General features: G+C 38.9%; 1 protein-coding gene across 1 annotated transcript in view; it reads right to left on the reverse strand.

The window, feature by feature from the left end:
- The window catches only part of c22h18orf21 (chromosome 22 C18orf21 homolog), a 52,097-nt gene extending 39,037 nt beyond the window's left edge, over positions 1-13,060 (reverse strand). The window contains exons 1-2 of the mRNA XM_057828627.1: positions 12,856-13,060; positions 67-89 (exon numbers count right to left, since the gene is read on the reverse strand). Of these exons, the coding sequence (XP_057684610.1) occupies positions 67-89; positions 12,856-12,950 (118 nt within the window). The 5' untranslated portion in view covers positions 12,951-13,060. The remainder of the gene's footprint in view (positions 1-66; positions 90-12,855) is intronic.
- Between the last annotated feature and the right edge of the window lie 3,474 nt (positions 13,061-16,534).

The raw sequence follows: 16,534 nt of genomic DNA on the forward strand, positions 1-16,534 counted from the left end.
CCAAACCATAAAACAAACATTGATATAAATGAGACAAAAATGCTGATGCGTGAACTGTTGACTCACCTAGACACGTGAAATACTGCTCACTGTGAAGGAGAATAAAATGGACAAATTAGACACACGAACAAAACACCATTATCTCGATAAAGACATTTACGTAGATTGCAGGTCGAATTGACCAACTCTCACACATGACATTTTGGGTTCGGTTGAAAACAAAGTTGACCACGTCTTTGGTTGAACATCAAAATATTTTCGGTGTGAAAGAAACAATAACAAGTTTAATTCAAAAAGATTGCAAGAATTAATGCCACAGAAGTATTCACACTTGTCATGTTTGGTTGGTCCTAGCAGTGTAATTTATTTTTTAATAAAAACACATAAATCTAGGTCGCTAAAAGTACAAATTTGCATTTTTGCTTGGAGTCACCAGTTTTAGTCCCTCCACTTGGATAGGGGTGGGAATTAGTGATCAACAATCGATTAACTTGAGTAATTCGATTAGAAAAAAGCTTTGAATCGAATTTTGCTGCTTAGAGGATTCGTTTAATTGTGAGGGCTACATAACTTTTCCCTTCTCTGATGACTAGGGATGGGAATTGATACGATTTTTACGATTCCGATTCCATTATCGATATTGCTTAACGATTCGATTCTTTATCGATTCTCTTATCGATTCTAATTTCGGGAAAAAGAAGAACAAACATTTTGATTGGCATCAAGTTTGTTTCATCAGAAGTCACAACCTTACAAACTCACAACGAGGTCAAAAGAGGCCCAAAGCCTCAATGTTAACTGTGGCAATAAGTGGCAAATGCACAAGAATGTGTAACATTTTACTGAAACATTTTTCTAATAGAAATAAAAAATATTGGTATATTTTGGCATATAGATCATTGTTCTGCCTTTGGAAATGTCCCCAAACTTTTTCCTGTGAGGGCCAAATAACTTTTCCCTTCTCTGATGAGAGGCCGGGGTCAGTTTGTAACAGAAAAAGTGTGACGATTGCAGGAGTGCGAAATGTAAAAAATATTATTGTTTTTCAGAAAGCCACAATCAAATAACCCTCTGTGGATTCTTCACGGAACAAAAGTAAATAAAATAAAAATAACAATATAATGATAAATAATAATAATAGCACTATTAATCAAATAGATAATAACCAAATAACCCTCTCTGAGTTATTCACTGAAGAAGGCCAGGAAATAACACTACTGAGGGAGAAAAAAAACAAAAAAAATTCAAAATGCTCTCTGGAATTGTTCAGGGGGCCGGACCAAATATGGAGCCGCGGGCCGTAGTTTGGGGACCCCTGTTTTTATTTACCAGTATATTGAAATGCATGCCTTTTAGTTTTTATGGCGCTTTCACGCTCAAGTGGTGGCGCCCTTGCGCTTCCTCACGCAAAGAAGAAGAAATGCCGCATCCAAGCCAGTGAGCGAGTTAGTGAGAAAGGGAAACACTGCCACGAGCCTACGTTCTTTGTTAATGTTTGTAAAATATCTACAGAGCCAACGCCTGTATGTATCATCTTCTGTGTTGTTGTTGTGTGTTTCCACTCGCGATCGGACACTTAAATCCAGTTGTGTAGTGGTTTAAACGATGTGCTAATGCTAGCGAACGCATGCTAACTGTTTGTTATGACTGTGTTTACAGCTAATCATCGCTGATTTACGTTGATGCGAACCTGTTTCTTATTGGGGACGAAATTGATTTGTTTCATTTCTATTTTTAGTTTCAAGTGATGGTTGAATAAAGTCAGCAAATTATACCAACGTCTTCTGCATCGTCATTTGGGAGTTTAGCTAGCTGTATAGCCAGGACTGAGCCTTAGCGTCTCGGTGAGGACAGTGCAGTCTATTCCCTCCCGATGCAGTTATTTCCATCTCGCAATGACTGCAAGTCGCTTTGTTGTAAATTTTCCTCGTGAAGTGAAGACACACTTTCGAGCGTTCGAACCTACGTCATTGTTATGTTTACGGCGGCAACGCTCGTGCTAAACTATCATAACCTTTCATTTTCACCCTTTTTCCTGGTGAAGTGTAGCCAAACTTTGGAGCGAGTGGTTCTTGGCGCCATGCTAGTTTGATGCGTCTGGACAACAAGACACGTCACGACGCAATACGCGTCTTTAGGGATCGTTAAGGCTTTTTCATTGTGGTGTCGAGGCCTCGAAACACTCGGAACCGGTTCTGAATTGGAATCGGATTTCGATTCCCATTCCTACTGATGACGGGCCGGGGTCAGTTTGTAACAGAAAAAGTGTGACGATTGCAGGAGTGCTTAAATGTAAAAATGTATTGTTTTTCAGAAAGCGACAATCAAATAACCCTTTCTGGATTCTTCACGGAACAAAAGTAAATAAAATAAAAATAGTAATAAAATATAATATAAAATAATATAATAATAACACTATTAATTAAATAGATAATAACAAAATAACCCTCTCTGGGTTCTTCACAGAAAAAGCCAGGAAATAAATAACACAAGTAAAATAAATAAATAAATAAATAAATTGTTCACGGGGCCGGGCCAAATGTGGAGGCGGGCCGTGTCCGGCCCGCGGGCCGTAGTTTGGGGACCCCTGAATTAGAGTGACGTAATAGATTGTTTTAAAAGTGTTGCATTTAGGTGGGTGGATACACTGCCCTCTAGTGGCAAACAGTGAATAACTTGTCTAACATGGCTGAATCCAGCTGCTCCCTGTTAAGACCAACATAAGGTATGTTTTTGTTTGAGCCAATATGTTTGTTTATGCATTTGTTTGAGATGTTTTTCAAAGTATATTTAACAGTTTTTTGTGGAAATATGTGTTTGAACTATTTGTTAAGCACTTTGTAAAAAAAAAAAAAAAAAGGTTAGCATTTTATAGCATTTAAGTTTGCAGACTTTTTCTATGCAAGTTAGCCAGTTGTTCATTTATTTTACTTAGATCGTCCTTTATTTTTACACCATTAGAGACTAAGCTCTAGTATTTTCATTTGTTTTAAATGCATTTATTGCGCTTGTGAAATGAAAGCGCAATCCTGCATTTTTTGAACACACACTCAGGAATTTTATTTTGTATTTGCATTTAACGCTCTTTTGAAAGTGCAATCTTAGCAAGCCAAAATAAATTTTATTGCAGGCATAAACACTGCTTTGTTTTACATCTGCTAAAATGCATTCTGCAACGCATTAAATGTTTGCAATCCGATTCCTTGATTATTCAAACTAACTAATCGCTAGATTTGATCACTTAAATAATCGATAGCTGCAGTCCTAGTGGGAACCTCTGGGTACCTCACGACACGATTTTTTGCGATACAAGGTTCCCGATAACGATGGTCTCAGGATATGGCGATACAATAATAACCGATGAATGGGTAACGAAATCATTCTACGATATTCTACAAAACAATAAACAGAAAAACAAGCCATTTTCACCCCTCTGCCTTGAACTGTGAATTTCAATGAGTTTATTACTAGTAGGCAACCAATCCGTTTGGATTCCAATCCAGATTGGTTGTCTATTTCCGTAACTGGCAGCCAATGCCAGGCAGGAGTTCTTTGTATAGTGACACCTTTTTAAAACGATGTATCGATTCTTGGTGGGAGCATATCGATAACCTTTTGGGTTACAAAGTAACACGATATATCACCTTTTCGATATACTGTATGTATTGTCACACCCCTACACTTGGATACACATGTCTAAAATAAGTGAATGGCAACGTGAATTCTGCCAAACAATGCATGGCAACCCACCGAAATATATCACAAGCATCAACTCTCCACATTTGGAGCCCCACTGATGACATATTTGTGCTTGCATTGAAGTAAGCCACCGTAAAGTCAACCTAAAATTAGCTATGAAGGGATTTTTTTTTTTTTTTTTAGCTAGGTTGCACGTGCGGTCGGGAGGCTTGGATGTTGTTTGGGGTCGGACTTAATCTAGCGGCTGCAGTGGCGTCTGTTTGTTGATGCTCTCACGCCTGAAGGTGAGACGTACGAGGACAGAGGAAGATTGGCATCTAATCATTCATTTCTGAATTGGACACCCTTAGCCTTTGATCCTGTCCCAATTTAATAAACTGTACTTGGATTAGACAGACTGTTTAGAGAACATAAATTAAAAGTTTAGCTCGAGATTTAGTGGATTTCAAAGACATTGGAACCAGATACCCTTTTAAATGTAATTTGCAGCATTTTCTATGTACTCTTTTATGAGTCCAACATCTCCGCGAAGTTGATCCCCCCCACGCCTCCGTGAGATGCAAATTTATATAAAATGATGTTAATTGTTTGTGCTGAAAAAAGTTTTGTTTCTGCTATCGTTTTTAAGATATTTACAATTCTTTTTTAGGTCAATCTGAGATCATCAGCCCCCCATTTTGATAAAAAATGCCTAAAAATGATGTCAATTGTTTATGCTAGTCAGTTTAGTTTAGAAGTATATTTATTTTATAACAATATTATTTTGTTTTTGTGGGCATATGTGTTAAAATGGTTTAAGAGCATCGCAAAAAAAAAAAAAAAACATTTCGTAGCAATTAAGCTAGCGAACTTTTGCTATGCAAGTTAGCCAATTGTTCTTTTGTTGTACTTCGATCCTCATTTATTAATTTTTTTAACACCGTTTGAGGCTAAGCTCAAGTGTTTTATTTCTAAATGTATTTGTTGCTCTTGTGAAATGAAATAGCAATTCTGCATAGTTTGAAAAAATTTATTTTGTATTTGCATTTAATGCTCTTTTGAGAGTGCAATCTTAGCAAGCCTTTTTTTTTTTTTTTTTTTAACATCTCCTTAAATTTATTCTGCAACACATTAAATGTTCCTAATCTGATTACTCGATTATTCAAACTAACTGATAGATTAATCGATTACTTAAATAATCGATAGCTGCAGCCCTATGCAGACGTCCACAATGGTGAAGCGATGCGCCTATTGAATATCTATATCGGACACAAAGTACCAAGTGAATATATCAGTAAAAATGAGATGTGTGATCAGTGTTCTGAATCGGTTTACATTCCATTCTTTTGCAATGGTTAATGCTAACAGCATTTGACCTAATTGTTTATCTGTGATTTATTATTGTTATTTACGTGTTTATTTGTACTTTAATAAAGAATGTAAATGTTCCAAAATGTTTTTGTGAATTAACTGGAGTCAACAAAAACTTAATTGCGAGATTAATTTAATATATATAAAGATGTCCCGATCCGATATTTGGATCGGATCGAATGCCGATATAGGCAAAAAAATGTGCATCGGTATCGGATCGGCCGACGCGGAAAAATTCTGATCCAGACTTCCGATCTAGTTTTTTTTTAATTCCGGTCCGGGTTTTCCAGCACACCGATTTACCTAATCCATTCCAGTTTTTGCTTCGGTTTCCCTAAAATCCAGTCCGCATTTTACGGCACACCTTCAACAAACTACATTACCGTCTCCCAATTTACCGAGAGACTTTATTGGTAAAAATGTCAGCTGTGTGGGATCATTTCACCTTAAAGGACGACAAAGACGAAGAGGCAGAGTGCAACATATGCCACAATAAAGTCAAGCGTGGTGGTAAAGCTGTAAGAAGTTTTAATACAACCAACCTAATCAAGCATTTAGCGACATACCACCACAAACAATATAAGAAGTATGTTAAGAAAACCGAAGACAAAAAGAAAGGTCCAACGCAACTAACACTGGCAGAAACTTTTGCTACGCGTGACAAACTGGCACTCGACAGTCCCAAAGCCCAGGGAATAACAGGAGTCATTGCCGAAGAATTCATTCTGGATGACGAGCCATTATCTCTCGTGAGTAAAGACGCACAATCCAACACTTAGAACCACGGTACAACATGCCCAGCCGTCATTACATCCTTGAGCGATTCGGCCGTGGAAGATTCGAGAACGATTCACAAACATCCAAATTCCGATTATTGAAATATGTCAAGTAAAGCGGAACTAATACACAGCACGGTCTTCGGGACGCAATGAGAAACGGACCGCATTGCATCCCGAGGGTAAACATCATGCTTGTCATAGACCCGGGTAATGCCAATGCTCAACTCACGGCTTTAGCTCAACTCATGCCGCTAGATAAAAAACACACAAGAATACCTGACTGCTGCTGACAGCCGCTACAAACTACGTCAACGTCGTTTTACTGGAGATAATAGATATCATATGTATATAGAACTAGATGCAAAACGACAGACTCGACTGCGTTAGCAACATTGAAGTATTGAAAACTAGATGCGTTAGTAAACAGCCGCCATCTTAAAGCAGAAGACTTCCCTAGTAGACTGTTGTGTTGTGTTGTGTTTCCATGCGAACCTAATTAACTTTTTATCGAAAATACTCCTAAATCGGCAAAATCTTGACTTGACTGTATCTTCAAATCAGTTTTAAAACTTTCACATGTCGAAAAAAGACAGAAGGGAAATTATGGTATACCCACGTTTTACTGACTGACTATGCCATTTCTGTTTGTTATTTATAATGTTTTGTGTTTGTCACTGAATAAACAGGTCAGTTTCTTGTTACCAACTGTTGTGTGTTATTCAAACTCACCTAATTCAGCTGGCTAGTTCTTATCAACAGTACTAAAACCCTTTTCAAAATGAGTCTGACAACTAAGTAAGGAAGCTAAATAACTTTAAACTTTAATACATGCTCAGATAGGCTGGTATTGGTATCGACCAGTATCGGTATCGGATCGGAAGTGAAAAACAATATCGGTATCGGATCGGAAGTGCAAAAACCCGGATCGGGACATCTCTAATATATATATATTAGTCGACTAATCATTTAAAAAGTCTGCTGCCTAATCGGGAGAAAAAGTCATTTGGGACTATTTGTATCCCAAAAGATTATCGATATGCTCCCAACAAAAACTGATATATCGTTTTAAATGGATATCACGGTTTAAAAAAGAAAAAGAAAAAAGGAAACAACAAGTCATGGAGGTAACATCTATAAAAGGAGTGCTGATTCCAGTCCAGGAAGAATTGTTTTTCCACTACAGAGTCGCTCTTGAGAGTCATAAACAAGTGCTTCCTTATTTACATAGTCACGCATCTCCTTTTAAGTGCACTGTTTAGTCGTGGCGAAAAGCGGGAAAGATGGTATCAGCAGATTTCTGGATGACAGCGCATTTAGCGGAATGGCGCCCCCAACGCAGCCCCCTCCAACTTTTCTCGGATTGAAAAAATCAGAGCACATTTCCCACCAGCATAGGGGAGACAGGGGTAAAGTGAGACACCCCCTGTATATAAGTGAGGGAGCACATTTGTGATCATGCAACCATCATGTTTTCAAGCCCCTACCAATTCACCTTGTCCATGAAAAAGAGATCCTCCTCCTACTGTGGTAAAGATAGTTTTGCCACAAAAATATATTTTTTCGCATGTAAAAGTAAATTTTCTTTACGTCAACTTAATCAACTGTTGTGCCAAAGCAAATTGATTTCGCTTGAAAATATTGTATCACACATATTGATGAACTAACAACTAGTGCTGTCAAATTTATTGCGTTAATGGGTGGTAATTAATTTTTTAAATTAATCACGTTAAAATATTTGACGCATTTAACGCATGCGTGGAATGACCCGCTCATGCATTGCCTCAAACAGATTACAATGACGCCGTCCTTTGCACATGGAGAGCTAAGAGGCAGAGAAAGGCGAGTGGACACAGGCGTTCATTAGACCGCGCCGTTTATTGGCATACGCTTCGGCAACTCCTTCACAACAAACATAAGGAGCATTTAGTGAAAGCACAACAAAAATAATATTCCTATCTCTCAAAAAATAATGTTCACAAAAAGAAAAGCGCTTCAATCTGTTTAAATGAGGCTCTATTCTCACACAGTAAAACAACAATGTAAAGAACTGGCATTTCCAATCAAAATAGCTCTACAAAATACGCATAAAACTCAAGACTTTGGTCAAACTCTATTTAAACATTTTGTTTAGCTAAACAAATACACTGGATGGCAATATTTAGTCACAATATACAAACCATCAGAGGTCTCGCACATTGTGAAGCCAGCACTCAAATGACCGTGATGGACAAGTAAACAGGGAACTACAGCATCAGTCGGGGGGACAAAACACACTCATTGGCTTGATTTCTAAATAATTTAGAACTCGCCATTGACACCTTGTTGTGTATTTCAATCACTACCTTACATAGTGAAAGACATTGTAGTGCGGAAGAACGGCAGGGAGCCCATGTGACGTCACCGCTCGGCAACGCCAACAATGGCGAGCTACTAGTTTATTTTTTGATTGAAAATTTTACAAATTCTATCAAAACGAAAAAATTAAGAGGGGTTTTAATTAGAGATGTCCCGATCAATCGGCATCCCGATGTTTAAGACGTTTTTATGACAAAAAGACGCAAAACACAGCTGAAATATATGAATTTCAGACAATGTTTGTCTACTGATGTTTACGTGTGCGTGCCCCCCTCTCAAAATGGCGACACGTTGCTATGCGAGATGACGTCATCGTGACATCACGCCGACTGCGAGAATCGATATGTACAGAAGACATGAAACGGTATGCTACATAAATCTGTTAAAAAAATCAAAGATTAGGAAAGCCGAGAAAATAATTGACGTTTGTGAAAAGCTGCGACTTTTTTGTGAATAGTTGCTTATAGTATTATTCATTTTTTCTTCTGATGTGCAATGTTTGGTATGTTTATACAGTGGGGAGAATAAGTATTTGATACACTGCCGATTTTGCTGGTTTTCCCACTTGCAAAGCATGTAGAGGTCTGTAATTTATATCACATCTTCAACTGTGAGGGACAGAATCTAATACAAAAATCCAGAAAATGACGTTGTATGATTTTTAAATAATAAATTTGCATTTAATTGCATGAAATAAGTATTTGATACATCACAAAAATCAAACTTAATATTTGGTACAGAAACCTTTGTTTGCTATTACAGATACCAAACGTTTCCTGTAGTCCTTGACAAGGTTTGCACACACTGCAGCAGGGATTTTGGCCCACTCCTCCATGCAGATTTTCTCCAGAGCCTTCAGGTATCGGGGCTCCTGCCGGGCAACACAGACTTTCAGCTCCCTCCATATATTTTCTATAGACCCTACTCACATGACGTCACAACCACGCCCCCGCACCATATTGTCCATCAACTCGTCACTGTTGATGCATTACCGCTACGTAATTTCCTCGTATTATGGTGTGTTTTTCTGCTCGTTAACATTAATAATCAAAATGGTGTAGGCGTGTGTGGCAGTCGTTTGCAATAACAGAGAAGATAGACGGAGAGACTTGAAGTTCTACCGGATTCCGAGAGACCCGGAGAGGAGAGCGACATGGGCTGCTGCAATTCGACGAGAAAACTAGGCTCCAAACGATCACCACAGATAATGTAGTAGTCATTTTATATCTGGTAAGATGCATTTAATATATATTTAGAGGGTTTTGGGCTGACCACAATTTTTCCTCTTTTAGGATCATTGCTAGGCTAATTGCCGACAACATACACTTAAGACGTTGTGAATGAACTACCTGAAAATATATAATTATAAGGGGATAATAAGACACTTGTCATACAATTAATTTACAATTTCACTATTGAGGTCAAAAGCCAAAAAACAAATTCAACTAGGGACAATCTGGAGTAGTGCTATCGCACTTCATATTATATATGTATGTAGTGAGAGTGCTATCGCTAAACCATATAAACATTAAAAGCCCTAGCTCCATTGACAAATGACATGAAATACATTAGACTTGACAGTGGATGTTAGCAAGAACAAAAGATTTTGAATTGAAAATTTCCTAACTCACCTTCCCGAGCACAAGATAGATTCCTGCCGAATTTTCGTGGACGAGGACCTGTTTCACCCAACCAGCAACGAAGTATTTATAAGCCTCCAAGCTCTTAAAGTTTTTTCAAACTTTCGTGAGAATAGGCTGATTTTGTGTGGACAAGATAGTTGTAAATATCAGGGTAGCAGATGTCAGGCTTAGACGGCGAAGACAGCGGGTCGAAAAACATCGATTTAGGCATCAAATATGGATCTGGCGAATGGATAAACTGAAGCTTTTCCACATAACGCCTTTTATGCAACGCATCCAATGAGTTTACAGCGTCAGATAACACCGAGGCTTTCATGAATTGCTCTATAACTTGCACGACTAATTGAAAACAATGAGAATAGGTCTAAAAAATACAGACAATATGGCGGCCGGATACAGCGACACGTCATTTTGTGACGTAGGTGAGTAGGGTCTATTGGGTTCAGATCTGGTGACTGGCTAGGCCACTCCAGGACCTTAAGATGCTTCTTACGGAGCCGCTCTTTAGTTGCCTTGGCTGTGTGCTTTGGGTCGTTGTCATGCTGGAAGACCCAGCCACGACCCATCTTCAGGGCTCTCACTGAAGGAAGGAGGTTGTCAGTCAAGATCTGGCGATACATAGCCCCATCCAGCCTCCCCTCAATACGGTGCAGTCGTCCTGTACCCTTGGCAGAGAAGCAGCCCCAAAAAATGATGTTTTCTCCTCCATGTTTCACGGTTGGGATGGTGTTCTTGGGGTTGTACTCATCCTTTTTTTCCCTCCAAACACGATGAGCCAGGTTTAGACCAAAAAGTTCAATTTTGGTCTCATCCGACCACATGACCTTCCCCCCATTGCTCCTCTGGATCATCCAGATGGTCAGTGGCAAACTTCAGACGTGTCTGGACATGCACTGGCTTCAGCAGCGGGACCTTGCGTGCGCTGTAGGATTTTAATCCGTGACGGCGTAATGTGTTTTCGATGGTTTTCTTCGAGACTGTGGTTCCAGCTCTCTTCAGGTCATTGACCAGGTCCTGTCGTGTAGTTCTGGGCTGATCCCTCACCTTCCTCATGATCAGTGATGCCCCACGAGGTGAGATCTTGCATGGAGCCCCAGAACGAGGCAGATTGACTAGTGATGGGACGAAATGAGCCGAGGTTCCGAAGCTTGTGTCGAGTAATGGGAGGGGGGTTTCCACCAAGCTTGTAGCGAGGCGCGCTTCATTTCGGCAAAACCCGGAAATGATGACGTGGGAAGCCTCGCCGGCGGCCAGCTGAATCTCGTGAGTGCTTCGGAAGTGATCCAACGTTTGGCGCTCATTGCAAAAACAGGACAGACTACGGTATAAATTGGTTGCAAAACGCAATGGCGATCGCCTGTTATCTCACATTTTGTGGATTTCGGGCTCCTGTATTTGTTACATCTGTGCGCAACAGTGCAACCAGTGCAATCTTTTTTCGAGCCTTGTCCTTTTCTTGCGATGGAACCTGCGCGAAAAGAGCGATCCTCCCCTGTATGGGAACATTTTGATTTGATTGCTTTCAATAAGGTAAGGGAGAAAAACTACTTTAATATAAATGTGAGTGTGTGTGTGTGTGTGTGTGTGTACCTATCTGAACCAAACATCAACAGAATGAACAATCCATTAGTGTACTGGGAGGCACAAAAGAATACCTACCCAAATTTATATAAACTGGCACTCACATTTCTCTGCACCCCAGCTTCATCTGTGCCTTGTGAAAGAATATTTTCTAAAGCTGGTGAAATATTTTCCAAAAAAAAAAAGAAACTGTTTAAAGCCAGCCACTGTGGGAAAGCTATTATTTCTAAATAAAAATGAATAACTAATTACCCTTAGCATTTGTTGTATTTTGTTCACATACTAAATTACTAACACAAGCACATTCATATCTTTGTCTTAAGCAAATAGCCATTGAATTCTTAACAATGTTGACCTCTTGGGCTTCTAGACCACTTGATGGCGCCATAGGGTAAATGAAGCACCATGAAGCTTTGCTACATGTGCAAACCAATTGGCTGCAAAGCTTCATTGCTTCATGAGGCTTCATTTGGCCATCACTAAGATTGACAGTCAACATGAACTTCTTCCATTTTCTAATAATCGCTCCAACAGTTGTTACCTCACCAAGCTGCTTGCTTATTTTCCTGTAGCCCATCCCAGCCTTGTGCAGGTCTATTATTTTATCCCTGATATCCTTACACAGCTCTTTGGTCTTGGCCATTGTGAAGAGGTTGGAGTTTGTTTGTTTGAGCATGTGAACAGGTGTCTTTTATACAGGTAACAAGTTCAAACAGGTGCAGTTACTACCGGTAATGAGTGGAGAACAGGATGGGTTCTTAAAAAAGAACTAAGAGCCGAAATATTTATTAGTTGGTAATGTATCAAATACTTATTTCATGCAGTTAAATACAAATTTATTATTTAAAAATTATACAATGTGTTTTTTTGGATTTCTGTATTAGATTCTGTCCCTCACAGTTGAAGAGAACTTACGATACAAATTATAGACCTCTCCATGGCTTGCAAGTGGGAAAACCAGCAAAATCGGCAGTGTATCAAATACTTGTTCTCCCCGCTGTACCCCCTGGCATATTTGTGTTCTTTTGTTTTTTGGTTTGTATTATTGATTATTTTCTGTCTATTTCTGTGTTTGTATTGCTGTTTATGCTGTCGTGTCGTTAATTTAAAAAAAAAGTACAGAAGACATGAAAGAAAACGACCGAGCAGCACAAGCAGTTTCACTTTGAAGTTATGTTAAAGCGTCCTCAAAAAATCAAAACATTTAAAAGCGAGACTGAAGTTCATGCAAGTTCTAAATAAAAGACCTTTTGTGAAATTTTAGGATAACTTTAGACATTTTAGGCTTTAATTCAAATTACTGGATTTAACACTTAAAAAAAAAAAAAAAAACTTTTTAAAACCCCGTGCATAGCCTGGTGCTTTATTTTCATAATAAAAACTAATGCCACTAAGGACTCTGAGTATTAATTGTGACGTTTTAATAGTGAGAAATTGTGTTTTCTTACAGCAAATATCTGGATTCCTCCGGACAGCTTTCTTGAAACAGCATGGACGCGTTTAGCCGAAAGGAGTCCGACAAATTTTGTTCGTGCGAGTTCATTTTTCCACTAGTAGACTCTTCAGAGGTGTTGCTTTTTTAACCTTCATAAAAACGAAGTAAGTACGTGAGTACATCTGGCCTAGTATTCACGCTTTTGTAGACTGGAGGCACGGTCTGTCGCGAAGCGATGACGTATGATAGCGACTGGAACTTTGGGAAATAGAGTTCGGAAAGGGGAACGTTTCAGTTTTATTTCATCATTTTTTTTTAAAAAACGGTGTATCACTATATTCGATTTCAAAACAGTATATGTGATTTAATAAATGTAAATAAGTACGTTTAATTTAATCTGAGCTGTGATAGCGGCGAGACAACTCAAGGTGTCGCTCTAACATATCCAAACTCCCGGCGGACACCCGGTGAAACACTGCGGGGAGGAAAAATGTGTCATCGGCTATTTGGAGGCGGCAGTCGGGAGAAGAAGGAAGGTGAACCCCGCCCGCCGATGTGTGAGCACCAAGACAAGCAAAAGACCCCGCTTCAGAGCTTAATCAACAGTGAAGACAAACAATTTCGAAACCAGAATAACTCTTTTGGGGAAAGGAGTTTGGTCCGGAGCTGTGACAATACCTCACTGTCTGGGTTCATAAGGACAAGGACCAGTTCCAAAGCATCTGCAGACAAAAGGTACGTTGTTTGACAAATTCAAAACAAAAAAACAAAAAAAGTAAAACTAATGTCATATTTCCATGCCTGTTGCTGGTCATGGTGGTTATGGTGTCATGATAACATGTAGAACTGAACATATTTAGTACAGCCATACTGCTCTGTTATAAATTGATTCAAATTTTCATTTTTTTTTTCTAAATTGATATTTATAAATATAGGTGTGGTGCACATAATGGTTGTTTCTAATATTTTGACCCTCTAATGTAAGGTGACCTAATATTAAAAAAAAAAACTTTATGAAAGTGTGAATCATTGTAAAAGCACATTTTAAAACAATGTATTGGACTTGGTTAGATTAACAGGTGTTCCTAATTTTGTGGCAGGTGACTGAATCTAACTTGATTCTATTGAATCACAGCCAGAAGCACAAAAGTGATGAAGATGAAGGCCAGTGTTCTCCTCGTTTTATTGCTGAGTAAATCTAACCATTATCAGTTGCTGTCAGGCTTCCTTTGTGTGTGTGCGCTTGGTTGTGTACCTGCGTGTGTATAATCGACCGATAAACAATTTTCCTCTGAAGACTCAAATTGACTTGGGAGTCTCACGGGTGATAATTCCCCCCTATCTAGAGTGTGAAATCCTGTTTTAAATTGGTAATATGCCATGAAGATGGCACTTATGATGTGACACATCATATCTAACCGCGGTAGAGGTCTGTCACGTAATCTGCCCTGTGAGCATCAGCACTGATAAGATCGATTGTAACATCTTCTGGAAATGCAACAAGCTCCCCTGGACTTTTTTTAAAGACTGTTTCAGCAAGATGAAATTGGATCACGTATAGTAAGACTGCAACAACTAATCGATTTTAAAAAATTGAAATCGATTAATAAATTAGTTGCCAACGAATTTGATAATCGAAAAGCGGCATGGAAAATGAATGAATGAATGATTTTCCCCGGTAGCTGTGAGCAGTCCCATTTGGGTCCTTGTTTGTGTGCAGGGGCGCCGTATAGGGGAGAAAAGTGATATTGATTCTAAGGGCCCATGCCCTAATGGGGCCCATAAAGAAAATTAGAACATTAGGTAATCGTTTGCTAATTGAAATATTAATCATTATAATTTTAATAGGACTAAAACGAAGGGTTTCTTTTTCTTGTTTTGTTTTTGGCAAAAAGAAAACACCCAGAGAGCATATGTATTGCCAACCACCCCCCAACCCCCGTATTTTCATTAAATGGTTTGGTCCGCCCTTCCTTCGATCAGACCAGGAGCAGCGGTGCACATTTACACCAGTCAGTGACTCGGAGTGTGCAGTACTGTAGAAATGTTTTCAAAACAAAATTGGGTTATCAAAAGAGGAAAGAAAAGACAGCACAACAAGACAGGGGTAGAAAAGGCCAACAAGATGTGACAAAGTACTTCACAAAGGAAGGTTGGTGTCTTGTGTCAGTGTAGTGCTGAAAATTAACCTGTTATCTTAGCCCACTCCAGTCCCATCTGCAACCTCGCTATGTCTATTACAAAGCTCTGAAGCGAGGTCCCAGCTCACTCCGTAAGAAATACGGGTTTTTCCCGGCCTCAATGAGCGACATTCACCTATTCAAAAACATGAATTACAAATAATGACAGCATTTTTTGGTATCCTACAGATGTTGAAAGTTGGTGTGGAATTTTTTTTTTTTTTTTTAAATCGTCTTGAATCCAGTTTGTCAAGAATTTATTGAATTTAGTTTGTTAAACAAGGGACATCGCTTCGGAGCTGTAGCCTATAGTGGAGATCGTTTCCAGATGAGGCCAAGCCTACTCCATAATGAAATACTGTAATTGTTTGCTAGCTAGTGTTTGCTCCACTTTTAGCTTACATTTAATCAGTCCAGCAGGCAAACCCTTAGCAAGCTCTTCATACTAAAACAGTTATATACTGTATACTGTAATGTATACTGCAGTATAGTTAAATCAAAACATTTATTCTAAGTTATTCATTATGGTATTTCCTTTGAGAATATTTCCAATAAGAATATTTTGGATTGTAAAAAATGGCCTTCAGTACATTTCTTATAGATGATATCAGTCTATTCATTATTGCTCTATACGCTGTATGTCTAAATAAATATATTTTCATCTTAAATGCAGAAAATGCACAAATTAGTGTGTAAAGATTCACCAGAATGCAGGAAATTACGTAGTTGATACTCTGAATGTGTGTGTGTCCCCCGGCACTGGTGGTGAGGCCAAAGTGATATCTTTTCATGGGACCCAAAGTCACTGGCAGTGCCCCTGTTTGTGTGTAATGTGAGGTTGCGCACGTGCCAGTGATTAGAGCAAGGGAGAGAGAGTTCACTGCTAAATCAATATGCTGAATCAATAATATTACGAAGTGCTGAGGATTAGGTTGTCTTTTGTGTTGTTAGATCCAGTGTACCTCCGTCAGGTGAGTAAATAAAGCCAATTGTATCGTTTATATTTTTTGTTGATGAGACGTGTCTACTTAGCCCGGAGCGCTAAGCTAGTTATCGATTATGCTAATCAGTGTCTAAAGTGTCTGTTTGTATTGCATTTTGGAGAAGCATATTAGAATTGAGGTATTGTTTGAGAGTAAAGTTGTCTCATTTATTTATTTATTTTTTTTATAAAGAAACCACACACATAAACCCGTTCATATACAGCAACAGCCTAGAGCAGGGGTCGGGAACCTTTTAGACAGAGAGAGCCGAAACCCAACATATTTTAAAATGTGATTCCACAAGAGCCATACAGTGTGTGTCTATGTGTATGTATGTATATGAACACACACTTTATATTCTATGTTCTTTTGGCAGCTTGTCCGAGTCCGTTTTGTAAGCACTGTTTCTTTCGTGAACGCATTTGAATGCATTAAACGGGAGGCAGAGGGTGGTCACGCTCTGCTTTTACGAGCAGTCGCCGAGTTGCGATTGATATAAATCTTGAGAAAACGACAAAGAAGGTCTAAC

This window comes from Corythoichthys intestinalis, chromosome 22 (genome assembly GCF_030265065.1).
Source record: "Corythoichthys intestinalis isolate RoL2023-P3 chromosome 22, ASM3026506v1, whole genome shotgun sequence".
Classification (NCBI taxonomy): domain Eukaryota; kingdom Metazoa; phylum Chordata; class Actinopteri; order Syngnathiformes; family Syngnathidae; genus Corythoichthys; species Corythoichthys intestinalis.